At 44.0% G+C, this 27,584-nt stretch overlaps 2 protein-coding genes across 15 annotated transcripts in view; one reads left to right on the forward strand and one right to left on the reverse strand.

The window, feature by feature from the left end:
* Positions 1 to 19,888, forward strand: part of KIAA1217 (KIAA1217 ortholog) — a 345,995-nt gene extending 326,107 nt beyond the window's left edge. For 8 of the 13 annotated variants that reach the window (XM_066199028.1, XM_066199083.1, XM_066199052.1 and 5 more), the window contains 10 exons: positions 124 to 271; positions 1,886 to 2,369; positions 3,211 to 3,391; positions 7,856 to 8,010; positions 8,617 to 8,763; positions 12,073 to 12,192; positions 15,103 to 15,180; positions 15,292 to 16,974; positions 17,432 to 17,554; positions 18,280 to 19,888. In XM_066199028.1, coding sequence (XP_066055125.1) covers positions 124 to 271; positions 1,886 to 2,369; positions 3,211 to 3,391; positions 7,856 to 8,010; positions 8,617 to 8,763; positions 12,073 to 12,192; positions 15,103 to 15,180; positions 15,292 to 16,974; positions 17,432 to 17,554; positions 18,280 to 18,774 — 3,614 coding nt within the window. In that variant the 3' untranslated portion in view covers positions 18,775 to 19,888. Of the gene's footprint in view, positions 1 to 123; positions 272 to 1,885; positions 2,370 to 3,210; positions 3,392 to 7,855; positions 8,011 to 8,616; positions 8,764 to 12,072; positions 12,193 to 15,102; positions 15,181 to 15,291; positions 16,975 to 17,431; positions 17,583 to 18,279 lie in introns of those variants that run through there. The other 5 variants (XM_066199109.1, XM_066199118.1, XR_010723303.1 and 2 more) reach the window with 4 other exon arrangements.
* A 4,700-nt stretch (positions 19,889 to 24,588) lies between these two features.
* Positions 24,589 to 27,584, reverse strand: part of ARHGAP21 (Rho GTPase activating protein 21) — a 112,926-nt gene continuing 109,930 nt past the window's right edge. For both annotated transcript variants that reach the window (XM_066199130.1, XM_066199137.1), the window contains exon 25: positions 24,589 to 27,172. In XM_066199130.1, coding sequence (XP_066055227.1) covers positions 25,439 to 27,172 — 1,734 coding nt within the window. In that variant the 3' untranslated portion in view covers positions 24,589 to 25,438. The remainder of the gene's footprint in view (positions 27,173 to 27,584) is intronic.

Genomic DNA, 27,584 nt, shown 5'->3' on the forward strand with positions numbered 1-27,584 from the left:
AAGCTTGCTGCATGGCCCCTGGAGAGACATAGACATTCAAGTAATTGACATTCACCCAATCATCTTTTACTGCCCAGGGCTTTTATCATTTCCTCTTCAGCTTCACAATTGTTTTCTTCGCAGGAGAGTTCCCGACATTGCAAAATAAGATGCGAGCAATCCTGCGGATTGAAGTGGAAGCTGTGAGGTTCCTCAAGGAAGAGCCACACAAGCTGGACAGCCTGCTGAAACGTGTGCGCAGCATGACAGATGTCCTTACCATGCTCAGGAGGTGATTTTTTTTTTCCCCCCTTCAGGCTTAAAGAATTTCATCAAGCAAGGCTGGAACAGCTTTTGGGTTTATGTTCTCCCCCTCGCCTGTGGCAAATTTGAGAAATTCAGCTTGCCTGCAGTATTTATAGATTATTTATAGATTGTTTATAGAACCCTCCCAAGGGAAATCAAATTAGCTTTTCCTGTGCTCTGTGCAGTGAGTCCATTCTGGTCAACAACCTGAGTCACTGAGATCTTACAGCTGAGACTAGAGGCCTCTCAAGTCAGCACTTCCAGGTTTGGGAAGTGCCTGGATGAGAAAACTTGCTGTGGCAACAGTCCCATATCTGAGCTAATTAACTTTAGATATTTATAGTAATTTAACCTAACAGAAGCATTCTCTGACACTGAAAGGTTAATTCCCTGAAACGTAGCAGTAAGAAATAAAATAGGAAAAGAGTGCAAGTGGGTAAAGGTATCCCAAACCTTCTGAAAGAATACGCTTCAAATTCTTTTTTCTCTTCTTTGCAAGGAAGATGCATTAGAGAAAGTTGAAATATTAGATAAAACTTAATGTCCACTAAGTGCCAGTGTTTAGCCATGTTTGTCAGAATATATGAGCAGCAAATGATTGCTGATATATATAAAACTCAATGGGCATTGGATTTAATTCCTGCTCAAAACTGTCAGTGGTGGTGGTCTCAATTTTAGTTCAATTAAAAGAAAATGTAAGCCCTGAGCCTATTGTAACTACTGTTATTCTGAGGAATGTAGAGTTGCCAGTGTTTCTGTATATCCTGGAGCATATGTAAAATGAATTTGGTAGTACTGGCAGATGGTTAAAATGGTTTATGTAACAGGTTTTCTAACAGCCATCACTTATTTTTTCCATACAGACAAACATCTATATTCTTTCACATTAGATAGTTATTTCCTGTCTTGCAAAGAAAAATAGAACAATAAGCTATGCATACCAAAGTTTTACCATAAGTCATTTTTGCAGCAAAATTGCATATTAAGCCTCATAAAGTCTGTTTCAGTAATGGGAAAACTCATGGCATTTGATGGCTTGCAACACTCAGAAGCTCAGATATTTCACAGCTAGCTGCCAGAAATAGTTGCTTCTCTACATCCTCAGCTCATTCTACCCCACACTCTTGACAGGAAAGACCTTTGTGAAGTATCATTTCAGACAGAACCTTCATTTGAAGGCTCTGTTTTGACAACGTGCCAGACTGCTGCCTCTCATTATATGTAGCTTCACTTTTCCGTGCTTCTAGTCCAGGAACATATTGTTTAGCTAGATACATTGTATGCAGTTTATTCAAGCTAAAATCAACCCACTGTAACTCATGGTTTGGTCAGAAATTGCCAGTACATCACTGAAGGTTTGTAAACACCTTAGAGGGCAAAACCATCTGAAATAGGAGTAGCCTCTTTAAAATTCTGAGCCCCTGACTGAGAAAAAGCTATAGAATCATACAGCTGAGAGCATCAGGAAAATAAAAAAAATCCCACCATTTTGATTGTTTTGATGCAGGTGCTTTTTCTTTGCAAGATTTCATTGTTACATATCGCTGATGACTGGCCTGTGTGCTAACTGTGTTCTGTTGTGTTCAATTTGGCTGGGCAGACATGTTACAGAAGGACTGCTGAGGGGTGTGGATCCATCCCAAGCCGTGCAATACTCTGCTATGGAAAAGTCCACTGCACCTGACACTCTGAAAAACCAAGAGGAGCACAAGCCCACCCAGGGGCATGCACAGCAAAACCTCCCAGCAATCCCATCCGAGTCCCAGGTGTCATCAGTGAAGTCAGAAGTGATCCCCCTCTCAGCCATGACCGTCCACCACGTGCAGAGCTCACCTGTGGTCATCCATCAGTCCCAGCACTCGGCAGCCCTGGTCAACCACGCCCAGGGCTCTCCCCCTGCAGGCAGTCACAGCGAGGGTGGTCACCCCACAGCCTCCCCAGCCCTGCAAGAGCCCACAGCAGCATCCCAGCCCACGCAGGCCACACCAGCACCACAGGTCTCTGTCAATGGCACCACCATGCAAAGCCTTTTCATTGAGGAAATTCACAGTGCAAGTACCAGAAATCGAGCTGTATCAATTGAGGTATGGTGTATTCTACTCAACCAGCTGTCCTCTCTTTGGGTCTGAGCTCCCAGTCTCACTCTTGAGGCTGCAGGTGGGACTTCTCAAATGCATTCTGGGGATTTATGTGCTTAACCCCTAATTACACTGTACTTCTGAAGATACCCTCTGATTTTGTCCCAGCTCATTGCAGAAAGGTTGGACTAGATGACCTGTAAAGGTCCCTTACAACCCAAACTATTCTATGATTTTAAATGCAACAGAAAAATTACATGTAACCAAAACTAGGTAACTGTGTTCTTTAAATTATCTTTATTGGAAAAAAAATTAGAATTCTATTTTAGAAATTTTAGAATACCTTATTTTTAACCAATAGCTTATAATTCTCTGGCAACACTTGCATGTGTGGATTTCATTCACTCTTTAAATCTCCATATCCCTTATTATGGAGAAGTAAAAGTGAAAGAGTGTGAAGCTCCAGTGGTTTCACAGAGAGATATTGAGAAAACCCAGAGGTGAACTGCTGTGTCTTATTACAGACAGGCTCTTTAATCACCAGTGTGATGTAGTAAGGCAGAGACCCAGATTTAAATTCTGCCTTTGTTCCTTTAGTGAGCAGTGGCCACTGTCAGTCTGTCATGTGTTTGTGCCAAATCTACCACAATACAAGTCAGAACACTGTGTAGTTACAGTTCATGTATTTCCTCTAGTTGCTGACTAGAATTGAAAGAATCTGATATGTATTCTTTATATAAGATATAACCATACTGACCTATAATGTTTACACATGGAATTTATTTTTAAGTAAGTGATCACAATGGGAATCAGAAAAATAAATAGATGCTTTACTGGTTTTGTCTAGAAAGCTGAAAAGAAATGGGAAGAGAAGAGACAAAACCTTGATCACTATAATGGAAAGGAGTTTGAAAAGCTCTTGGAAGAGGCCCAGGCCAATATAATGAAGTCCATTCCTAACCTGGAGATGCCTCCTCAGCCAGCAGCTCTGCCTAAAGGGGATGCAGCAGAAAAGCTGGAAGTCTCAGGTAAGGTTTGCTAGAGTAAGTGGGGCTAAAGAATTGCATATCTGGAAAAAAGAGGTTATCTTTCAAACTTCCTAGAATGTTTTCAGTTTACAGATTGCTGTGATCTTGAGGAAGGACAAAACGAATTCTGAATACAGAAAAGTATGCTTTAAAAAGCAAGAATCACTTGGGGGTGTGTGGATAGAACAGTGGTAAAAGCTGGCAATTGCAAGCAGGAAGATCCAAGTTAGGCATTAGGAAAAAACCTCATAAAGATAAGGAAAGTGAAGCACTAAAGCTACATGAGGCAATGAGGAGGATGCGAGGTCCCCATTACTGGACAGAATGGTTTAGGCTAGCACTGGACTAGAATTATACAGGTAGAGCTACTTTGTGGTAGCAAGATGGTGAGATGTCCTTCCAGTCCTATTTCTTTCACAGTTTAACATACAAATCCATGTATGAATTTATTCAAAATCCAAGGAGCAAAAAAAGATGCCTCAGGCAAACCGTGGATTTATCCCATTAGCCAAACATGCATCAGCTGTAAAATTCTTACCCAGCTACATGTGCAAGTCCATCCAGCTCAGTCTCTGACAGGCAATTGGAGACATTGTGTGTGGGGAGCACAGAACCTGGCTGCCTTCTGCAGTCTGCTGGTAGTCTTCCAGCACCCCCACATCATTTTAAAGAGAATATCCAAGTCTCCTTTTCATATCCATTATGGAACTTTATCCAGTAATTCCTCTATACTTGCTTATACAATTTGCATCCTCTTGCTGTGGCAGCAAGCTCCCATCTTGTGAATGAGCTTTCCTTCATCTCTTTTAAACTGGTATCATACCAGCTTCACTGAGTTCCCCATAGTTCTAATATTCTCCAATTTGGCAAACAACAGCTCTTCAGTTCCTTTGTAAAATTAGGAAGGCAGTGGATAAACCTTTATCATGTCCTGGAGCTCCCCTGGAGTCTGCCCCAGAGACTTCAAACTGTGAACTTCCAGCCTTTCTGGTCCCTCCATCCAGGCCAGCTGCTCCCTCCCCAGGCTAGATTACCCTTGTTTAACCCCAGTTTGTCCTTGTGGAGCTGTGGAGGTCAGAGCTGCATGCTGCAACTCAAGGTGTTGGCACGCCAATGTAGTAAAAAGCTGAAGAGCAATGCCCTAGGGTTTGTGTAGACAAACAACATATAGAATTTGGGAAAAGTGTTTTCAGATGCAGCATTTTGTTCAGGGTGTACCTTTGATACTGCCAAGTTTTGACTTCTTGGATGTTTTGTAACATACATGTTTAAAATAAATTCTGTTGAACCTCATAAAATAATTTTAGAATTCTGGCACCCTTCAGTGAGATTACTGGCTATCAACACAATTAGCTTGTATAATGTGTGGCATAAATAGAAGAAGTCAGTGAAAATAAGTACCATATGGGTGCAGTGAGCTGTGACATCTTAAAAAATGCAGAGCACAGTAACTGAGAAGTTTTGTAAGTCGCATAGTTAACTAATCCACTTCTAGAATACAACTTTGCACAGTGTGCAGCCAGCAGATTTAAGAACAAGCTTGATGAGATTGAGACATTTGCCTTCTGTTGTGCATAATGAATCCTGCAATAGTAACATAAATACAGGAACAGCAAAACTTTCCCTTAATATCTGATTAAATATCTCACATATCGCTCAGCTCTTCCATTACTGAGGATGAAAAGTTCAGTACCAGCCTCCTGTAGACTGAGCAGCATAAGAGAAGATAGACCACCTATCTACCAATACAATACATTAAAAATTTTGGCCGTAACTAAGCAGAGCCCTCTGTTGGGTCAGCTGCAGAACCCAGATAGATCATGCTGCCAGACTGTGTTGTCTCATCCGTTCTCCATACAGAACTTCTCCCAGTGAAGAAACTCTTTTTTTTTTTCTTTGCAAAGCACAGAGCAAAATAAAATTACGCACTTTACACAGGTTTTCACATGACTCTGTAAAGATTTCTTTAATGTCTTGACTCTAACTTATCTTTGTATCAAGATTTTTCAGTGAAAAAAGTGATTTTTTTCTAGCGTGTACATTAGAAATCGGTCTTCTTCATCTCTCTTTGTGCCTTCATTATGTGAGAATGCCCTGATTTTTGAAAGTGCGGAGTGATCAGTAACTTCCATTAAAGAGAGTTTATCTGACTGCAGAGACTGCCTCAATGCAGGCATTATTATTTTGAAACCTTTTGGATTTCTTTTGGTACAAGTAGAAGTCTGTATGGTGGGAGCAATTAATTCCCATCTATCTGTGAAAATTAATTCCTGTCTATCTGTTAAAAAATGCTGCAGTTTAGTGAAACAGCTGGCAACAAACAACTCCCATTTTGTTCACAGAAGTGCTAAGCCCTTTGGCACCAAAGGAAGTTCCATGATGTGTAAGTTTAGTTCATGGGCAGTCTCAGGCTTAGTGAGTTAAATTTGTTCATTTACTCCTCCCTCTTTAAATATGCCAGAGGAAAAAGAAATTAACAGAATAAGCTCTTCCCTGCAATTTTTTTCCTCTGAAGTTTATTTTTTTCCTTCCCATTTATATTGGGGAAATATAATTGTTTAGTAAATGAAATAGAAATCCATCTTTGAAGTTTCATGAGCAGGCTAGGGTCACTGCACTGACTATGAGCAAACCCCTTCACAACCTGTCCTTAATGACTCCAGCTAAGGGATGTGAGAGGGAGTAGTCTTTGATAACCAGTGCACCTGCCACACTCAGTGACAATATTTCTTGCCTGTGTTTTATCTCTCATTTTGAAGATGGAGATGGATAAGTATCTCAGAGATGTGAATGACATGGTAGGAATCATGTTTTCTTTGTGCTTCCGTGTCTCTCATTCAGCCTTGCTCTCATTAAGTGGGAGAAAGGCTTGGGATTCTTGCAATCAGAGTCACTACCAGTTTGAGGGTAATGCGTTGTGCCCATTAAATGGAGTAGGGATTTGCAAAGGCCCTACGTCATAGTCTGCTAAACACCATCTTAGAGCATTACTCTGATTTTACAGCAGAAGTACATCTGATGTAATTAAAAACTGAGTGGTGTGTATTGACCAGAGAAATGGTCTAATATAAAGTGCATCTGGAAATTCACTCTTCTTGCAATCCGACAAGGGAGTGCCAGATAACCAGGCAGGGAGATAATACAGCTGAACATTTCTTTAAGCTTAAGCAGCTTCAAAGAACATTTGACCTGAGAAGGAAACAAAGATGAGACTGGGTCAGAAAAGGGCTCCATCCAGTCCCCAGGGCCAGCTGGAGTGTTGGAGGAGCCTGATGGAGCCCCAGGAGTGGGCAGTTATGCAATAATTTGCCCAGAGGGAACACTTAGCCCTAAACAGCTGGGTAATCCCAAAAGCAGGATGTTTTATCTTTCTGGATTATATTTATTCCAGCTGTTTATATAACACTGAGTAGCTGCAGAAAGGTCGTTCCTTTGCTCTTGGAAACAAACACTGTAAACAGCAGTGTGAAAATAGTGGCTGTTGCCATATTCATGATGCTTAGCCTGTAACCAGAAACACACAGGGACAGGTCATGAGCTGGGTAATGCTGCTGCTGGGAATACTGCTGTCCAGGGATAGTGGGGAGGAGGGAGGGGCGGCTGGTGGGGAAGCATCCTCAGGGGTAGTGCCAGTTTGAAACTGGTCTTCTGTAGGAACTCTTCTCAGAAAGCAAGGGCTGACTCTGCTTGGCCTTGGTATTTGGTATTTGGCTTAGAAAAATAGGTATAGGGCTCCTATATGATAATTCAAAGGCAAAACTGAACATTCCTGGAATTATAGCAAGTGAAGTAAAGAAAGTGTTCCCTAAGAAGAGGAGCAAATGCAGTTGCCTCTGGTGATCCCCTGCCCTGCTCAGAGATGGGAGGACTCACTGAAATGCAAAGGTGGCATCTCTACGGTACTGCTTACGTTTTCACTCAGCCCATGTGTGAATTTAGCTAGTTGTGTCCAAGTATGAGATGGACAGAACTCTTCCGCTCCTTGCACCTTGCCAGCAGCACCTCCTAAGCAGAGCAGAAACGTGTGTTGGTTGCTTCAGAAGTGCTGAGAAAAATGAGAAGCCTCCAGGCTGATGTCTCGCTTGTATCCATTGTCAGTGGCCTTGCTCTCAAAAGAGGCTCAGGGGCGCTGTCTGTAAGCGGGTACCCAGAACCTTGCCTCACAGGCTTCTTCACATGTGGGCTCTGCCATCCCACTTGTACACTGATGGCTGACACCCAGCTGCAGTGGCCTGGAGTTTTGCTGAAAATTTCTGGATGAAGTGACCCAGATTCTCTGTGCAAGTACAGCACTGTTTACTCTCATTCATGGCAGTTACACTTGAATATCAAATGTGTTTCTCTTCATATATTCTGCAACACGGCCTTTTAAGACTTTTTTCCTTTCCAGTTGAGGCAGGCATGCAAAGACTGTTTTCCTCTCCTTCACCTATGCTTACCTTGTGTTGCTCTGTTTACCTGCAGAAGAAGCTCCTGATGGAGAGCAGGATAATGACAAGCTGACCAAGTCTCCACCTCCTCCACCTCCACGGCGCAGTTACCTGCCAGGGTCAGGACTGACCACAACGAGATCAGGAGATGTCATTTATACAGCCAGAAAAGAGGCTGCTGCTCTCAAGGTTCAGTGATTCATACTCTAGGCAGTCAGACTCCTTCCTGATGAGATGTTGGCAAAGAGACAAGACACAGGCCTGGGCCTATAATCCACAAAAGTTGAGGCAGAGCTATGTCCTGGAGAGCTACTGAAACTGCTCACCAGGGTGCACTTCTGTTAGGCCAAATGAACAAGTAAGATTTGATCAGTTCTGTTTACAGGAGTCTTGCTGCTCTTATCTCCTAGCAATGCAGCAGGCGAGTCACAGGCTGCTTTCATTTAGAGTGGTAAGAAGATTAAAACTCAAAAAAAAAAAAAAGAAGCGTGCCTTAAACAGATGGGGAAGATCAGGTCAGATTTGAGAGTGTTTTTGCAGAAATGTTGCAAATTAGTTTCTTTGGGCTTGTTCTCCCCATCTGTTCTGGGAAAGGAAGTGGTGGGAAGTCCAATTTAGGAAGCTTTTTAATCTGTGAACATATAATCACATCAGCAATATTGGTTGCTTTTGAACTGATGAAGTAGGAGGAAGTGGGGCCTTGCAAGAGAGGAGTGGTGTTGAATTTTTGGTGTTTACTTTGCATCAGGAGAGTTCAGCTGTGTTATCTGCCTGTGCTTTCTCATCCCCTTGTAGGAGTGCAGTGAAGATGCTGGACAAATAGCACAATCCAAAGCCCCTAAAGAGGACCAGGCATCGTCTCGAAGCACAGGGCATGCTGTAGCACCAGCTGCAAAAGATGAAGAGGAAGAGGAAGGAGATAAAATAATGGCAGAATTACAGGTATGCCTCTTGGGTTGCACATGGGGGCTCTTGTGCCCAATATCACTTCTAGGGCCTCAGTGCAATTTCCAGCTCAGAACATGAAGGAAAGTGGCTCTCACCCGGTACCACTTTGTTACACTGAGTTTCAAGTACTGCCAAATATTGTTCAAGAGGTCTGGAGCTGAGAGAGAGCTCAAGAATGCAGTAGCTGCCACTGGAGAAGCCTGCACATGCCAATGGGACAAGTATAACATTGGTGTGCATTCGGTGTGGCTGTCCCTGGCCTAGTGTTGCTCACCTAGTACCAGACTGGCAAGGTGCTGAGAGCCTCTGTCATCTGTGCTAACTTCGGTGGGAGCAGAGAATAACTGGGTCTGCTCCTGGTGGGCTGTGCTATGGTCCAAAGTTTCCCAGAATGTTTGAACACTGAGACATTGCCCATTCCCTGTGGTGTAGATGGTACATAACTCCGCCAGTGGCATAGAGGAGTGCTCTCTTGCTGGTCATTCACTTGACATCACATAAGAGAGTTCACTTTAATGATGAAAATGCTGCAGTAAATGCCAGCAATTCCAGGTACCATCAGTGAGCTCCAGATTCCAAGGGACACCCTCTGTCCTCTTCCATGCCCACATGAGGAAAGGAGATGTGGATCAACTTAACAGGCTGTAACTTACGGTATTTCAGAGCACTGTGACAACTTGAGATGATCCCTGCTGTCCACCTGCCAACAGGTGGGCTTGGTGCTGCCCAGGGAGCATTCAGGACACAGGACACGGGCACTGAGCTGTAACTGTTAGGTCTGATGGGAGCACCCTGCTCCATTCCTCAGCTCTCACCCAGCAGTGCTGGTTTGCAGGAGTGAGAGCAGCACCACTTTACCCTTATCCTCCCTCCGTGTGCTGATGACCAGTGAGACAGGAGAGCTGGGCACACAGAAGCTGTCACAGCATCTCTGTCTCTAGGAAAGCAACCTCTGCCTTGCAGCTGGGGACAGTGAAATGGAGGTTAAGGTATGGAAAGGGGGGCTGAGGGAAGCTGAGGAGGAGAAGTAAGCATGGTTACGCAACAGGGAATGGGTGTTTAAATGCTGACTGTGGGGGCTAGCAATACTCATTTTAAACCAATACCAAATACCAGGTATATTTTAGAAGCATAACAGAATACCATGTTGGAGAAGGGGCAGATTGCCTGGTGTAAGAGCTACAGGCACATCAGTTTGATGTCAGTCATAGACAGAAAGATGGAAAGTGAGATATGGAATTCAGTCATTGAAGAACTAAAGGACAGACATAAACAGTTATGCCAGTGAGCACAATGTAATGGAACAGAGAGCTGTCAAATGAAACAACATTCTTTGATCAAGTAACAGGTTTGACTGCCTAAACTGAATTGTATACATATAAACATTTTATCAAGGCATTTGACCAAACATCACACAACATTCTCATAAAAATCTGGCACCTCATAGTATATAAAAAAAAAAAACAAAAAACCTCTCTTGCAGCATAATTGAGACCTGTCTGGTTTTGAAATCACTGACTTTGTTGCAGGTGTTCACAGACAGGTCTCATAGGGAGCAGCAACAGGCCCAGTGTGTCCTTCTGTTTTCATCAAAACCTGGAAATACATTTAAAATCCTTACTGTGTAAATCATCTTAATTCAGATCAGTGAAGTATGAGAGCAGAGATATGATAGCAGTCACTTAATGGTCATAATGCTTTGCTGAACTAAAAAGTCCACATGAAAAACAACAACATATAGGTCAGGCCACAACTGCACGTCTTAGAAAGAAAAAGGAGTTTCAGTAACAAGTTGACAGGAGCTCGCAGGTCAGTGCTCTTGCCACAAAATTGTGTCTGCTTTGGGTGCAGATGTGAAAATGGGGTGGTTTTTGTCTGTGTACAGGATCAGTGAGATCCACACTGTGCTGCTGCATCCGTGACTAAGTATCCACGTGTCTCCCATTTGAAAAGCCTGATAAGAATATGAAGGTTCAGAAGAAACTTGAGTGCAATGTGAAGATTTTTAATGTGGCAGGAAAAGGCATCGTAATAATCAGTGGCCTTACCACAAACTATTTGGAGACTGTTATAGATTTTTCAGAGTAAGGGTGATAAAAAATACCAAAGGGAAATAGCATTTTTGACACTTAAAGCCTGAAGGGCTTTGAGGATACTTAACTCTAACCCGCATCACTGGTCTCACAAATGGGTAAGTTGGGGAAAAGTCCATATCCTCTGTTATGAGGAGCAAGACTATTTTTTCTATTAGTTTCATGTCATCTTTGGTACTCTAGTCTATTAACACATACAAATAGGATGTAATGGAAAACCAGAAGAAAGTCTACATCCTGATTTTTGCATTGGATTTTTTTTTTGTTATCCTTGCTTCTCTGATTTTGCATAAACATGCAATACATATGAACGATGCAGCATTTAAAGAGCAGGCCTGATTCTAATTTGTAATCAGGGCTGTTAGCTTCATGAGTTGCCAGGAATCAAATAATTTCCCTAATATATGGTATAAAAATATAACCTTACTGCATGTCACAGTGTGTCTGACTCCTGTGAGCACTTGCCCCTCTTTGCTGTGTCCTCCCTGCACATCTCACTGAAGTCAGGCCATGTGCCAGCAGAGACCTGCAGAAATTCTGACGAGGCACGTTTGCTGCCTGCACTGCACAGTGATAGTGACAGTGATGGTTTTGCTCCTCCAGATCTGGGAACCAACTGGATAGAGAAACTCAAAGGAAATGAAAGAATAGCAAAATAAATGGCTGAAAAGTCTGGGCTGTGCCTTGGGGGATGCGTGGTGGGAAGCCAGTGTCTACAAACCCATAGGTTTGGACAGTCACTTAATGGCTCATTATCAAAGACTGTTACAAAGGCACATCTCCATGTTTAAAGTTTTAATAATAGTTTGTGTGGGAGAAGTGGAGGTATGTAACTCTTGCATGATTATCAGCCACAAGGAAATAGGTGCTGTCACAAGCCCCAAGTTTGTCATGGGCTTCCTAATTGAGTTTGGATAGTATGTAGCACCTCTGTGGGTCTCCATTGTCTGCAAATTCAGAAATCAAACTAGTCCTCCTTACAGGGAGCACTGAGGTCAGCATTGTGTTAGAGTCTTGAGAGGCTGGAAGGGATGGCCTGGTTCTCTTAATCTGATAGTCTGAAATCTCTGTTATTATCTCATGAGCTTGTAGGACACATTGTTGAGCTGTGACTGTTAATAACAGGTGCTCTCTTTGTAGCTGGTCATCTCCAGATATTTCTGTGTTAAAGTTCTTGGTCTCCTGATAACCTGCAGTATTTATTTCCTAGGCTTTCCAGAAGTGCTCTTTTATGGATGTAAACTCAAACAGTCATGCTGAACAATCCAGAAATTATACACATGTTAAAGACATAAGGCCTGGGACTTTAATGCACCACAAGGAAAAGAAGGTAACAAGTGGCAATTGTAGACATGCCACCCGGTCTTGGCATAACCTTCTTTCCTTCAAAACTAATCTTATATCCTGTGTCCTGTTCTCTTTAACCCCCACCCACAACTGCCCAGTGGTTTCCTTCCTTCTATCTCCCTGTGGCTCAGAAACGCTCATATGGAACTCTACATTAAACTTTGTGTCTCATTAGCAGTTGTACAATGCCTGCATGAAGTTTTATGATTCTGTGAAATCAAAACAGGATCCCTCAGCTTCTGTCAGAGATGCTCATATTACTTAGAACATCCTTCCCCTACTGTTCTGGTAATGGATGGTGAAGCATCTCTCCTAAACTTGGTGGGACTTAATGGTTCCTCTCAGTCTCTTAGCCAATTTGAGAATTTGTGCGTTGTTTTGTTTCATTTGTTGGTTCCAGAAATAGTTGTCAGATACTCAGAAATCCCATTCAGTTTAATGGATGACAGAGTCAAAGTGGATGGGAGGAATTTACACTTATGCTGAAAGTTAATGCCCAAAATTCAGTCATGGGACTGAGAAGAGGTGCCATGTGTCTGGGGCTGTATGCAGGTCAAGGTTAAATTTCACAGCTGTGCATGGACTGGAGTTGCCAATTGAGTTGATTTGACTTAGCAGGCAGCCAATGTGCAGGACAAGAAAAGGACAAGTATTTCTGCCCTTGAAGATCTTTTTTACGTTTAAGAATAATGAGTTGCATCACTGCTGAGGTTAGGGGGTTGTGCAGGCATGACAACTTGTCAAATGCCAAATGCCAGTTTGCAATGAAGGTGGGTATGACAGGAAAGGAAACACAGCTCTTCAGCTCAGCATTTCAACCTTCTCGTGCATTTTGTGTGTGTATGCAAATGCTGCCAGGTCAGGGCATTGCACTTAAGGACTTGTGTTGGAGCTGCCCAGACAGCAGTTCTGGTCTAAAGCTGCAAACAGCTGGCTGGGTGAGGGTACAGGTCCATGGGCATGAGGGAAAAAGGACAAACTGTTCTGTGTGCATGACAGTGTTACAGCGAAAAAAAAAAAAAAAGTGTGAATTCATCCTTGTTACTGCTGTTGTCAGAAGATGATATTGTTACATGAAATCCTGGGTCATCACTCAGAACACTGCACATCCTGTAGCACAAACATTTCTTTGAAAAGTGCTGCCAAGTAATTGCCATAAACTGATACTTATTTGAAAAACACAGAGTCCAGGAAATTAAGCTTAATGAGATCTGTTTTTGTAATCTGACGTGACAGAGTGTTTATTGGCATTAAATATGGAACATTATGGTCACGATAAAATCATTGAGGAAATGAGTTTTGTTGTGGTTTTATTTTTTTAGTAGAAAAGTGGAAGTTCCTAAAATGAGATATATTGTACGAGGACACCATGAGGTGTTTCACTGGTGCATGGAACTAGAAGTGGAACTTGCCAAAAAAAGACATACAGTCAGATCTGGAGGCAACAAGTGCCATTAAGTGACTTAGCCTAATTTTGGGGGGGTCTGACCTGTCGTGGGACTGGGAGGTGCTGAGCACTGAGCAAGTCAGGGCCTGAGGGAATCACAAGCCCTGGTGTTTGGTTCCCAAAGTGCCTCTCAGCATGACATGCAGACAGTGTCAGCCTGCCCACTGAGGCCCTGCTGCTGTGCTGGTTTGTATGAGAGCTCCTCCTCATTTAGAAATATGGGGGATGTCAGGGTATCCAAGGAGCAGCTGTTCGCACCTTGTTACTGCTGAACAAGCCTTTGTGGAGGTGAACTGTGACTCTGGTGTATGAGTGACTTTCTTGCTTCTGTTTGGATTGTGAGTAAAGTTTGTCTGTGTAAAATCCTCCTATAGTACTTAAGAAAACATCACATAAGGTGGAGAAACTCTATCTTGTGAATGTCCATATGCCTGGGGTGTGCATGCACAGCCAACCTGGGGATCTCTGCAGCATCACTCATCCATCTCAGCTGGGAGAGCAATGCTCCTGACTGTTCTGCACATCTTGATGCTCACATAAGGATAATCTGTCCTTCTGGTGTGTTAGGAATCAGCTTCTAGTCTCAAGCAAGCAATGTCAGCACAATTGCTTTTGGTTCACTGCCTTCAGGCACTCAAGGCCAAATTACTTTTCATTCTTGGTGAGCTGTCTTTTGACTGTAGATTTCTCTCTCACTCACAGTCCTGGTGTCTCCTCAGGTCAGTCCTTCACCCTGATGATTGGTGTTTCTCCTAAGTTGTCACGAGCACTTAAACCAAACCCCAGAGAAAAGCCTGGTGGTATGAAACAGCATTTCCAGGGGTCCTCACTTGCAAATAAAGAAAAAAGTCCCCCTGAAGTTTCATTTCTAGGAATAAACATCCTTCTTTTGAGCCTGTGGATGACTTCTCTGTTTAGTGTTTGGCATTTCTGCTGTAAGTGGATGTAGCTCAGTGTTTCATTCTACACTTCCACAGGCACCACAGGGTGCCACTGGTAATTCTGATGAAATACTTCTAAGCTGCAGCAAGGATTTAGAAGTGCTCAGACTGTAATGATACTGTGATGGAGCAGCACTGCTCAGGTGTGACCAACATTAGAAAGACCAAAATGTAACTTGAAAATCAGCTTTTACTGGTATAAAATTTCCTTTCAAGGCAAGCCAGACTCACTGTCAGCCCTTTCACATCAGCCTCCCTTTGATGTGTCCCAGCAGAATGTGACCAGATACTGTGAGACTTTCACCCTTAATCTTGCAAAAACATGGGGGGGGGTGGGGTGGGGGAGGGGGTTAGCAAGAAGGTGACCAGGTCATGGAGCACTGTGTTGGAAATAAGGTAATTAATGTGCTTATGCATATTCTGGAGGCCTTGTTAAAACAAGGTAACATCCCATCCTGACCTGATGCATAGCACAAAGCAGTAACATCATGCACTATTCTGCCAGAATTTGGAATTTTGCCCCGAAGAGAGACAGGATTCAGATGACAGCTTGAGACATGTCTCTGCAGCAGTAAATGGAGTGGTGAGTTCATGAGGTCTGCGCTTCCCCTGAGATTAATCTTGGGGGAAAAAAAAAAAAGTCCTGTAAAGATAAAAGCCCTGAATAACTAAGTAATCCAACTTTCCCCCTTAGGTGTATGGGGCTACAACAGGATCTCCCACAGATAGTGACCATCTTAAAGAGAAGAGGGAAGGGAGAACTGAAGAAGAATTGGGTTCTGATTCATCCAGTACAGCTGACAGTAAAATTGGCTTTTCAATGAATGACAGTCCTACATTTAGCAAGGGTTTGTTTGTAGACAGTACAGACTATTCTAACAAAAACCTTCAGAATATGAGCACAAACCTGTCTGGTGTCAGTTTGCCAGAGGAGGACAAACGAAGAGGGGCTCAAGATATCTTAGGATCACATTTTCCAGCCGTTGAGACTGGAAAACAAAAGCCAAACTACAGACTGTCAAGAGATGCTCACCAGGATATGCTGCAGGGTGAAGCCTTGCAGAGCACAGGCAAGCACATCCCCATCAGCAGCGTTCCCCCTCTCCTGAGGCACACGCAGGAGGCTGCAGGGCCTCAACCTTCCTTGCAGGAGCAGGAAGTTTCTGCAGGCAACTACAGTCAGGTTGTGCTGAGACCCAGAGTGTCCAGAGCAAACAGTGTGAGCAGCATTGAAGAGACAGACTCTCCAGCCAGCTCTCCAAGTGAGGACAACCCACCCACAGAAAACATTGCCTTCATGATTACTAAAACAGCTGTCCAGGTGCTCTCGAGTGGGGAAGTTCACGACATAGTCAGCCGGAAAGGAGGAGATGTGCAAACAGTCAACATCGACGCCAGGAAGGATGTGGCATCAGAGAAGGGCATCCCTGAGAACACAGACAGCGAAGAGCCAGTGGTGTGTCTGGACAAAAAACCTGTCATCATCATTTTTGATGAACCAATGGATATTAGGTCAGCATACAAAAGGCTTTCTACAATTTTTGAGGAATGTGACGAGGAACTGGAAAAAATGATGACAGATGAAAAGATAGAAGAAGAAGAGGAGGAGGAAGAAAATGAAGCACATGACGTCTCTGAGAGGCAGAAGGAAGAGTCACCAGTAGCTAATGACGGAAAAGCAACCACAGAGCATTCTGCAGCTCACAGTGCCCACGGGCCGTACCTATGTAACCTTCAGTCTGACTCTGCAGAAAGCAGACCTCCTGCAGAGGAGGAAAGCACAAAGACAAATTTTAACAAATACCGTCAGATCTATGGGCTAAACACAGAAGCAAACTCAGACTCTGCTGATCAGTTGGGAAGCAGGCAGGATTCTAAGAAAAAATTTAAGTTTAAATTCCCTAAAAAGCAGCTGGCCGCTCTGACGCAGGCAATACGGACAGGAACCAAGACTGGGAAGAAGACCTTGCAGGTTGTGGTCTATGAAGAAGAGGAGGAAGATGGGACCTTGAAGCAGCACAAGGAAGCAAAGAGATTTGAAATCTCTAGGCCTCAGTCTGAGGAGAGTGATAAAGTTCCTTCTGGGAAGCAAGAGGGGCCCTCCGGAGCTGCAGTGTCCCTGTCTAGGACTGACGAAATTCGGCAGAGTACATACAGAACTCTAGACAGCCTTGAGCAGACTATAAAGCAGCTGGAAAATACCATCAGTGAAATGAGTCCAAAACCTATCCCTGAAAACACATACACCTCTGAGGGAAGCACTGTCCCCTTCTCTGCCCAGATAGTACCAGAGACCCCATCCCGAGAGCGTGTAGTGCTGGATGAGAGCCTTGCTGGTGTAGAGCCCCCTGCATCACTCCCAGCCACTTCACGTAAGGTACCTTAGTCTGAGAAATCAAACCTCCAGCTGCTTTCTAAAATCTGCAATAATCACCATTAAACAAGAGGGTCTTGTGATTTGTTTGCTTCCTTTCAGGTGGCTTGTTTGGGCTCCCCACGAGGTGTCTAACAGCTAATAGACCAGTGGTTTTTGGGGGTTTTTTTAATCCTTGCTGCTGATTGGTGATGGGCAAATGCAGGGGAGCTGGGTCGAATAATCTGCTGTGTGAAATGACAAGTGTCACTGACATGAAATCCAGGCTGATCAGTAGCTGAGCAGTTTTCTCCATTTGATTCTGGAAATTAACACCTGCGGTGTGAAGCTCCTGAACTTTCCCTGCATGTAGTACTGTGGCTTTTTTTTTGGCGCATGGTGTGCGGTCCTCTCTTCAAGCACTCTGGCACTGACCACGCCTTCTTGTCTCCCCTCCCTGCCCCTCCACTCGTTTCCACAGGGCTCCAGCGCTGCCTCCCAGACAAGCCGGATGCCAGTCCCCATGGCTTCAAAAACTAGACAAGGAAGCATGGAGAAATCAGGCAAACAGCACAAGCTGCAGGATCCACGCCAATACAGACAGGTAGTTTTACCCTAAACCCGGTGTTTGGATGGACATTTCATGTTGTTTGTTTATTTAAAAACTCCAGTAACTGACTGAGATTATACCAAATATCGGATGCCTGAGGTCTAACTGGACATCCTGGATCCTGGGGGCATGACAGTACTGATCTTTTCACCATGCTTGTGCATGCATGTCTGCAATAAAACACCTGCTGCTTTTTTTGTTTGGTTGGGTTTGGGTTGTTTGTTTATTTGTTTGTTTATTGGGTTTGGCACTTTTTTTTTTTTTAACGGTGGTATTCAGCTGTAATTTTAAGACGTCAACTACCTGTTTACTTTCTATTTGGTAAATGTGGTGGTTCCCTAGGAGAACTGGGAATGCTTCTGTTCAGAGTCTTTACAGGAAGCCCTGGACACTAACCTGTTGGTGTAGGTGGCAGTGGGTGCACATTAACCTCGGCGGGACGTCTCTCTCACGATAGTATCGCACAGCATGGCCCACGTAGTGCCTGGTCTGTAACACGTAGGTCGCGCCTTCTCACAAAGCTCTCCTGGCTCTCTCTCTATGCACTCTCCGTTGGGCACTTTGGGTTTTCTACCAGGTCCAGTCCGTGGCTGCAGGACTTAGCTCAGGCCTCTCCAACTGTTAGTTCTGATTCTCTGCAGGGCTGTTTTCCCAGGTCCTGTTGGTTTATCATGTTACTGGCTTTCTGACAAACTGTCTCCTGACATCTTTATTTGCAGGCTAATGGAAGTGCTAAGAAAGCTGGTGGGGACTATAAGGCTACTTCTCCTACCCTACCTGCTTCTAAGATCCCAGCCTTTTCTCCCACTTCTGGGAAAAGCAGCTCAGCACCTGCTTCTAGCGGTGACAGCTCTAACCCTCTTAATCCACCTACTAAAACCTCCATTCCTTCCTCCTCCCTTCTCGGTCCTCAGACAGGTCGCATAACTTACTCTACCTCCCTCATCCCCTCTGTCTCTAACGGCTCCTCCAAGTTTCAGAGCCCCACTTACCCAGGGAAAGGTCACCACCTCTCGTTCTCGCTGCAGACTCAGAACGGCCGACCACCCCCTCCTTCCTCCTCTACCTCCCCCCCCTCCTCTATCTCCCCCCCTGCCCTGAGCCAAGGTATGAAGAGCATCAGGACAATCCACACCCCTAGTTTCAACAGCTACAAGGCACAGAACGGGAATGCCGGCAAGTCCGCCCCATCCACGGTCAAGGAGCCATCCTAAAGGCTAAGCACAGCACACCTGCCAGGTCACCAAGGCTTTTTGTTCACTTTCAAAGAATCCGCAGCCGATATTTTAACCAGGGAATGTAACCATTTTGTTGTATTGCTGGAGGCTTAATACTAATCACGTGCTAAATACTGAATTAATACACTAGATTAGAGTGAAGCTTTTTGGAAAACGGTTGCTGTTGTAATGATAAAAGAGCATTTTCTTTCTGTAGGCAGCACCTCTTACAAAAAGTGTGAGGGTGTGTGAGTGAAGCTGACTGCATGTGCACAGTGGTGTACTGAGCACGGGGAACTGTATGGTTAAAAATTTACTAAGTTGTTTTGTATAAAGCTATTTTTCATTATGGGGTCTAGAAGTGAACAGAGATATACTAAAGTGTGATTATATTCAACTGTAAAACTGAAACGAAAATATTTTTCTTTTATTTTGGTGTTATTTAGCTTTGTTACAGATTTCTATTTTTGTCAACAAATGTCATGGTTCCTTTCGAGATCTTTTTGCCAAAACATTTTGATACTATTGTAATGTACATTTGAAAGTAGTATGCTGGACAGTAAACCTCTGCACAAGAAACAGAACAAGACTGGTCTTATGTGTGTATGAGGCAACTCAACTTATTGCACTGCCATTCAGATTATATTTAAGAATTTGCCAGCCAAGGAAAAAATAAATTGTTTTACACATATAGATAGTTGCTGATTACTTTTTTTCTTAGCTAAATCCACCCTTTTTCCTTCAGTTTTATTTTACTGAGACCTGGTAGCCCATTAATGTATTGCATTGTGGATTTTAAAATGTACACTTCAGTACTGGTCTGTATACTGGCAAACTTTTGTACATATCTATAAATATCTATAAATAAATAAATACTGTATGTGGCTGGGCACATAGAGTAGTTTTACCACACCAAAGTTAATTTTTATGCATGCTTAAAAATATATATGGGGAAGGGTAGAAAAAGATGGATATCAGTTAAATAGGAGAAGAGCGAGAAACTTGCATAGCTAATGGTTTTGTAAATAAATTTATTTGTATAACAACATAATGTAATATACAGAACTATGATAAGCAAAGATCTTTACAAAAATAAAGGGCTGCATGCTTATATATTTGTATTTTGTCACTAGTAACTTTTCCGATGGTCTCAATTGGCTGTTCAGCTGTTTGCCTGAGGGTGTTAAGTCATTAGGAGAAAACCTGATTTTCCCCAGATTAAGGCCATACCTAGGTATTAATTTCAAAATGGGGGTCTTTCAGATTGCTGTCGATGAAAGCTTATTGTTGGAACTCCAAGTTAGAAAACCAGCGAGCAAAGGAGAACCTTTGACTGACTGATTGAGGTAACAGCCCTTCCACCTTGAGGTATTCCTTGTTTTATTTCCCCGTGTGAAAGGGGAAGCTTCCTAGAAGCATCATTCCAAGGCGGTGCCCTCGGATGGTGCATCGCATGCAGCTGGAGAATAAACATGGAGCCATCCCTCAGGAACACAGCACACAGGCTGCCTCCAGCGAGGTCAGGCCGGCGCCATCCCCTCCGCTGGCACGGCAGCCAAGGCGCCTGCGGAGCACGGGAGCTGAGCCCGGCCAGGGCCGCCCAAGGCAAAGCAAAGCGTCAGGCACGGTCAGAGCGCCCACACGGACCCGCTAGAGCGGAGCCAGCTCCCTTCCAGCCAGGGCGGTCCGCGGGCGCTGGTGGCTCCAGGGCCTGCTCTGTTCTCTGCTTTCTCACGCATGGAGTACGGGATTCCCTGGCTCCAAAGGGAACCTGCCCGATCCAGTGCTGTAGCTTGTGACCAACTCCCCGTGCAACAGACAGCACACACAGAGCACCAGCAGGCTGGGCACCCTGCTCCCCCTTCACACGGCCAAAATCTAACCTCAGGCTAATTGATGGATGGAGCAGGATGCGTTCCTAAGCTGTTTGTCTGACGCCTGCCAAGGATCGGACACTTACTCAAAACCAGTGATTACTAAAAACTGATCGTGTGTGATGGCAAGTGAGGTGTCCCCGTGAGCCATGGCACTGGCAGGCAGGGTCCCCCGCGGCTCTGGCACTGCTCCCACAGCTGCTTCTCGGAGCCTCTGCAGGTGAGGGGCTACAGCAGCACACTCTCTGTCTCTGGCTGAACTCAGACACGGACAATGGTTGTATAATTAACCAAGGACCCTGTGCAGTCACTGGGGTACACGGGCAGTGAGGCAGTGCTGTGCTCACTGCTTGTGGTGGTGAATGTGGAAATTGCCATCAGGCAGTGAACACAACACCCGCCTGAGGCCTCAGCTACATTGTGACCTGTACTTTTGGTGCACCTGCTCCGTGCTGGGGTGCAGCACTCCCCGGGAAACAACTGGCTCAGTCAGCTCATAACCCACTGCACAGGCAGCCAGCACTGCTGGGACTGTCGTGAGTCAGGCAATGGTTATTCCCTCTCCATCCTGCTTGTCCAGCAATGAAGTTACCAGGCTTTCGCAAGCACAGGCAGGGAAGAGCTGTACACAGGTTGTCGCCCAGCAAAATCATCAAGTCTGTAAATAAATTCCTTGGACACAGAAAAAATCAGAACTGGACACTAGTGAAAAAGACAGGTTTCCCACTGCAAACTGAAGAACAGTTTTGGTGGAGGTGGCTGCCAGTGAAGTTTGGATCAAGCTATGGGACAGGTAACACTGCAACAGCAGTTATGCACCAGGAGAGCAGCCCCCCAGCCCCACTGCTCTGAAACCCAGCAGTGAAGTAGCTCACTGAAGGAGCTGGAAGGAGCTGGAAGGTAAGCAGGACCTTTCTGCTGCCTGCTGTAGTCAGAACCAGCCAAAGATTTCATAGCAGAGTAAGCATCATCCCTGTGTCAGCCAGCTCCTCCTAGAGGGAGGGACTGCAGCAAAACCAAAGTGACACAGCACAGAGCCCCTGCGCTGGGCAGGACACAGAGGTGGGAAGGCAGAGCCAAAGAGGGTGCATATAGGAGGAAAAGGGAGGGACGTGCAGGACCAAAATCCATCTGATCCCCACTGAAAGTAAGCCCTTCCTGCAGGCTTAAAAACTCACGGATTCAACAGCAGATGGTTAAGGCAGATTTTTTAGTCTCCTGACTGGGAGCCACAGGTACGTGCACCACTTCAGGGTGCACTGCAGCCCAGCTTTAAGCCATTCCCCCTCCAGGCCACACATCAGCCCACGCCCCTTTCCAAAGGCTGGCACAATTAATTGGTTAATTACTATCTAAATGTGACCGGTGTTATGATCTGGCTTTGGGAACAAAACCACAGCTTTTTGTAGTAAATGAGGTGACATTTCGAACGTTTTCATCCTACCTGAACAAAGTGGAGAGACTCTCAGAGGGTGCACAGGAACCCGAGGCCCTTTATGTGCAGCTCGGCACAGAATTTTCCTTCAGCTCTGCAGCAGCACAAAAGAGGTTATGAAACTGTCTGGACTGGGGCCATGTCTTAATTCCACATCAACAGCGCTGTGAGCGATACTAATGGGGACCATAATAAGCCCTTTGAAGTCTTGAAAAGCAGTCACACAGCACCTTCCCCACTCCTGAAAAGGCAGTTCAGACTAAACCACTGATCACCATTGAAGCAGGAATTGCTGTTAGGCACCATTTAAAAAATCCAAACACTACCATTGCTACCAACACATTTATTTCTCCATCAGACGTCAGCTTATCCTGTTCCTAAGAACTTGCAGTTTCACAGCTCCGAACAGTCCTCAGACCAGAAGTACTTTCCAAGCCTGTCTGAATCCTTCTAATGAAATACAGAAACAAAAAATGGACACAAATTTAGGAATTCTGTTTAAACATTAAAAAATCCCTCTTTGCTCCATGACCAAACACTGGCACAGCTTGCCCAGGGAAGTTGTGGAACTTTCAACTGTGAAATACTAAAAACCCAGCCACAGCCCCAGCCCAGAGCAATCTACCCTGGCTGCATGTGGCTGACCTGGGCTCAGTGATCCCTGCCCACCTCACCTGCTCTGCAACCCTGTGGAGCTGCCCATCCCACTGAATCCAGCTTCCAGACGGAACACTGACAGTATCCATCTCAGGATAGTCTACTGTATGTATGCACTTCCCTTCTCGAGTCAATCAGTCACCGTTCTCTTCCACAGGAGGGGGAAAAAGAGCAAGGAAAAAAAACCCAACCCACAGTAAAAAAGCACTACAGGTAGGGGTCTGAGGTAGCTGCTGTTAAGATCAGGGCATAGCAATGACTCCTAAAAATGTCTTTTTTCTCAGCTGCCACACTGGCTGAAATTTAAGGCTACCCAAATCTTGGCAGTCTTCAAGAGGCAAAAAAATCACCAGCGTTTTTCCAACCTCAGATATGCAGTCACTCACTATGTTCTTCAGGAGCTCAGTAACCTCCTCTCCCTGATGCCCCTGGCAGATGCTCCCTGCATCTCTCCCCCTAAGTCATGGGTTTCCCCTACATGTTCTATGCTACCAGTGCAGCAGCAGAGAATACCGTGGAAGCTGATGAGGTTAAACAAGTTTGCACCCACAGCACTGTCAGCCAATACAAGTCATGTTTTGCATGTTTATTTTCTGAGTTCCCAATTTTTCAGATGATCTTGTGTTCTTCATTGTAAAATTATCAGTTACCTATAAACACAACAAAAGGGAAATTAACCCATCAAAATGGCTGTCTAATCAGAAGAAGGTGCAGACCCCCAGGCTCCCCTGTGCACCTCCCTAAGTACACTCCTTCATTGAGAAAACCTCTGTGACCTCCTGTGGATGCTCAGCACACACTGACGAGCTTCTGGGACTAATGATGGGACAAAATACAGCTCCAGTGAAAGACAATGGGTACTCGCTGATGAACAGCATTGGAGGCATCACAACACTGTATTCTGACAGCCCAGTAAAATGTTCCAGTACACTTTACTGTTAGGACTGAAACAAAACCCATCCACAGTTACTCTGTCCTTCACAAAACACGCATGTTCTTCCCGACACCACACACAGAACACTTGCACTCACATCTCATCTGCTCCAGGAAGAAAAGGCATTTTAGTTTGCATGGAGACCACAAGAATATGGCTCATTTTTTATGGGAAGCATCCAATTACGTGGTGAGAACTTTCACAGAGGTCAGCTGTTGTATCTGGGACTTCTCTTCACAGCCAATTTTTATAATGATTTCTCAGAAGGATCAAAACCACAGCAGATCATCAAAGCACAGGAGTGTTACAGTCACTCAGGAAAGAAATGAGGTCTGCTTTAAAGCACGTCAGCCAACGCATCCCAGTAGCACAGTTCCTTCTCCGTGCAGTAACTGGACACACTGATGGATGTTTAATCCTCTGCCAAGCAAGAAACAGTGTAAGACACAGGGACATCCAAAGTGATGAACAGCTGCTTTGTTTTAAAGTAGGTGTGCAAGAACATACAATAAAAAATATAGCTGACAGAGTTCATACACAGATGAGTTTTTAGGGTAGAAACAAAATTTTTTTTAGTTAAAATTACAAAAGGTCCAAGACCCAAACTATTGTTCCGACTGACAGATACTGATGTTCATTCTGACTTTACAAAACCTTCACATTAAACATAAACCCACTTGCGACGTACCTTAGAATCAAATTTGGTATCAAGATGAAAATATTTAACAGACTGCATCTCTCTCACCTGCTGACCTGCACAGTGTGGCCCCACAAACCAAAGATTAATGAGAGGTGTCCTTCATCTAGGAGGAACTGCAGGTTTGGTGATCCCAAGAGCAGTTGCTGACTACAGCTTAAAAACGTGACACTTCAGAACTGTTAATCAGAAAGAATTCGAATCACACAAAGAATCACCAAAACAATTTTATTTCCAGTGTTTAAGTGGGTATGCACACAGGCATGATACAGGTTTGGATTCATTAGGTCCTCATGCAGAATTATATTCTCGATAAAAGAAACCAGTTCCATCCAGTATCCACTATCTACACGCCTATGTTACAACATTTATATCAAATCTGGTATCTGAAGAAAAGATACACATGTAATATGTACAGTTAAGTTACTTATTTTACAGAAAGATTAGAAATTCAAGTCACATAAAACTCAAAATCTGTATTAAAATTGGAAATATAAAACTCCAATATTTACTGGAATGCCTAAGGAATGGAAGCTCTGTAGCCACCTGTGTTAACATTTGTAAAATGTAATGAAACTCATTAACAGTAAAATGCATTCATTTGTTTGTAATAAGTTTCTCTAATTTAGCAATATGGCACCCTAACAAACCAAATGAATTTATAATGAGGCACTTGTTAGTGACTAAACCAAAAGAACAATTTTCCTGCATACTAATGCCAGGCCAACTCTCAGTCAGAAAACCATGTATATACTACACAGCATGTTGCATCAGATGCTTTGTTCAACATTTGTATGCAGCCATCAAATATACTTTATCTTAAAATATATATATATACTTTAACTTTAGTGTTCTTCTGGCTGTGGTAATGCACTGTGAAGACGTTCCACAGAGCACATCGATGAAACCAGCCCAAATGAAGGCTGCATAACAACAACAGTACAGGAAAAAAATATTTATATATGTACACACACACACACACGCACACACACACACGCACACAGAGTTACTGGGAAGTGTAACAGTAAGTTAATGAATTGCTGCAGTGGACATATCTTCCCATTTCAAAGATACTGGTAAAATCGAGATCTAACCACTTGCGTCCCAGACAGTTTATGAGGATGGGCATCAACTGCAGGGCTGAAGTTGTTTTTGTTCACGTTCTGATAATTTTCACCATTTACCTGGTCTGGTGGCTGAAATGGTCCCGAAGATGGTGTTCTATTAATTAAAGTCAAGCTGCTGGAAGAGCTGCCTTCATCTGCCTGCATCTCTGCAGATGAGGGCAGTTCTACCTTTGATACCTCTGCTAAGTTAGTGTTCTCAAGTCTGGGCTTTCCAGTTTCACCCGTATTAAGGTCAGTTGTGCTAGTGCGTAAACGTTCTCGTGCAAGCCAGTCCGAGATCGAGAGGTCCTGGGCTGGACATTTTGGCTTCAACCGAGTCACAGCTGAAAGCTCAGATTCTCTCTCTCTACTTTGACTTGGTTCTTGAGCTTTCCAAGCATTCAGGACACTTATTTCAGCAAAATCCCTCTGCCCTCCAAGTGTGTGCCTTCGCCTGATATTCTTTCTCTTTGCAGTCTCTGCAGAGTTAGCTTTTTGATTCCCAACTCCAAACATGTCATCAGCAGATGATTTGAGTCGCAGCTTTAACCTGTCTGTAATCTTAAGTCTCCACGTAGGTTCCTGTTTGTCAGACTCACTTTTGGCCGATGTAGATAAACTGCTTGTGGATCTCCCTTTTTTCATGATGTCAAACATTTTGGTCACAGTAGGCAAGTCCTTCTCACTCTTCGCATCCCCTGACCCCTCACTGTCAGTTTTGTGCCGAGCAGACTTTCTCCTGGAGAGTGTATCACATTCAATAAGTTTGTGTGAGCTAAAAAGTCTGCGACTCTCTAACTTTGGCGTGGAACTTCCCTCAGTACAACTTACTTCACTTTCTTCAGAGTTCCTCCGACTGGTCTTGACCACTTCTGGAACTTTCCCTTTGGACAGCCTTTCGGCAGCAGCGCTGGCAGCAAACACAGGGAAGTCACTTTCACTGTCCGTCTCCATTGGACGCCCTTCGCTGATCAACTCACTTCTTTCATCATCAGCATCCTCTCCCTTGCTTTCTGTCACTGACTGCACCTCAGGGCTCAGCATACTGGCATCTAAACCAGTCAGATACATAGTAGATGAAGTAGTTGAGTAATCTGAGGTGATGGAGCTGACATCAGCTGCTAAAAACTCATTGTGTTTAATTTCAGGGCTGGCTACTTTTTTGCATGAGTATCTGTGCTGGGAAGCCTGGGAGGAAGTGCTTAGCATAGTGCCAGAGTCAGACACTGTCTCCTCAACCTGGGAAGAAGACTGTGAAATAGGCATTTTTGGGTTATTCTTCTGCACGGTTTGCAGACAGTTGATATTTGATGATTTTGTACATTTTTCATGGTAAGGCAGTGAAGGTTCCTCTGTCAGGATATTTTCTTTCTTTATTGACTTCTTTTCATCCTTTACAACATTCACGTCTTTTTTACCGCTGTTCTCTTTTTCCTTCAGGACAAACATCCTTTGTTTTCTCCCTATCTCTCTCTCTCTTTCGTATTCCCCTTTAGCTGTGTCCTCTTTTGCTGTGTCACCACGGGACTGGTCTGCAAGCTCCTTCTTGAAAAACACATTATCCAACTCATCCTCTGAGCTACTTGGTTGTGGTTTCTCTTTAGTTTTTTTCCGCTTGCGACTAGCTGCTGCAAAAATGGAGGACACAAGCAGTTCCTTGCTATACTGATCCTTTCCAGAACCCCAAGAACCCTGTTAAAAAAAGGGAGAGGGTATAATTAAAATCAAAAAGAAACATTTATTAATTAGCCTGAAACAGTTTAAAAACACATCCTGAGCTTCACAGTAGAAAGTGCATCTTCATTCAGGAAACATTTACATGCTCTTTCTGTAGTTCAAATGACATTGCCCAAGCATTCTACTTCTTATCTGAGTCCCTTCAACCTACCAAAGACTAGTTTGTGTATACTACTATTTAGTTTTTGATGGACTAATGAAGCAAGCCCCATTACAACAAGAAAACCCTTTCAAGACTGATTTGCAACTGCTTCACAGATGCTTCACATTCCCTTCTTTCAAGGTCTTACCTATTGAAAAAGGCTAATTGCTCCGTTTGTCAGTTCATCTTTCACCTTTCAGACTGAGTTTGTAAATGGTATCAATT

The sequence above is a fragment of the Chamaea fasciata genome, unplaced genomic scaffold (genome assembly GCF_029207755.1).
Source record: "Chamaea fasciata isolate MVZ Bird 193981 ecotype frontalis unplaced genomic scaffold, bChaFas1.0.hap1 SCAF_1, whole genome shotgun sequence".
Classification (NCBI taxonomy): Eukaryota; Metazoa; Chordata; class Aves; order Passeriformes; family Sylviidae; genus Chamaea; species Chamaea fasciata.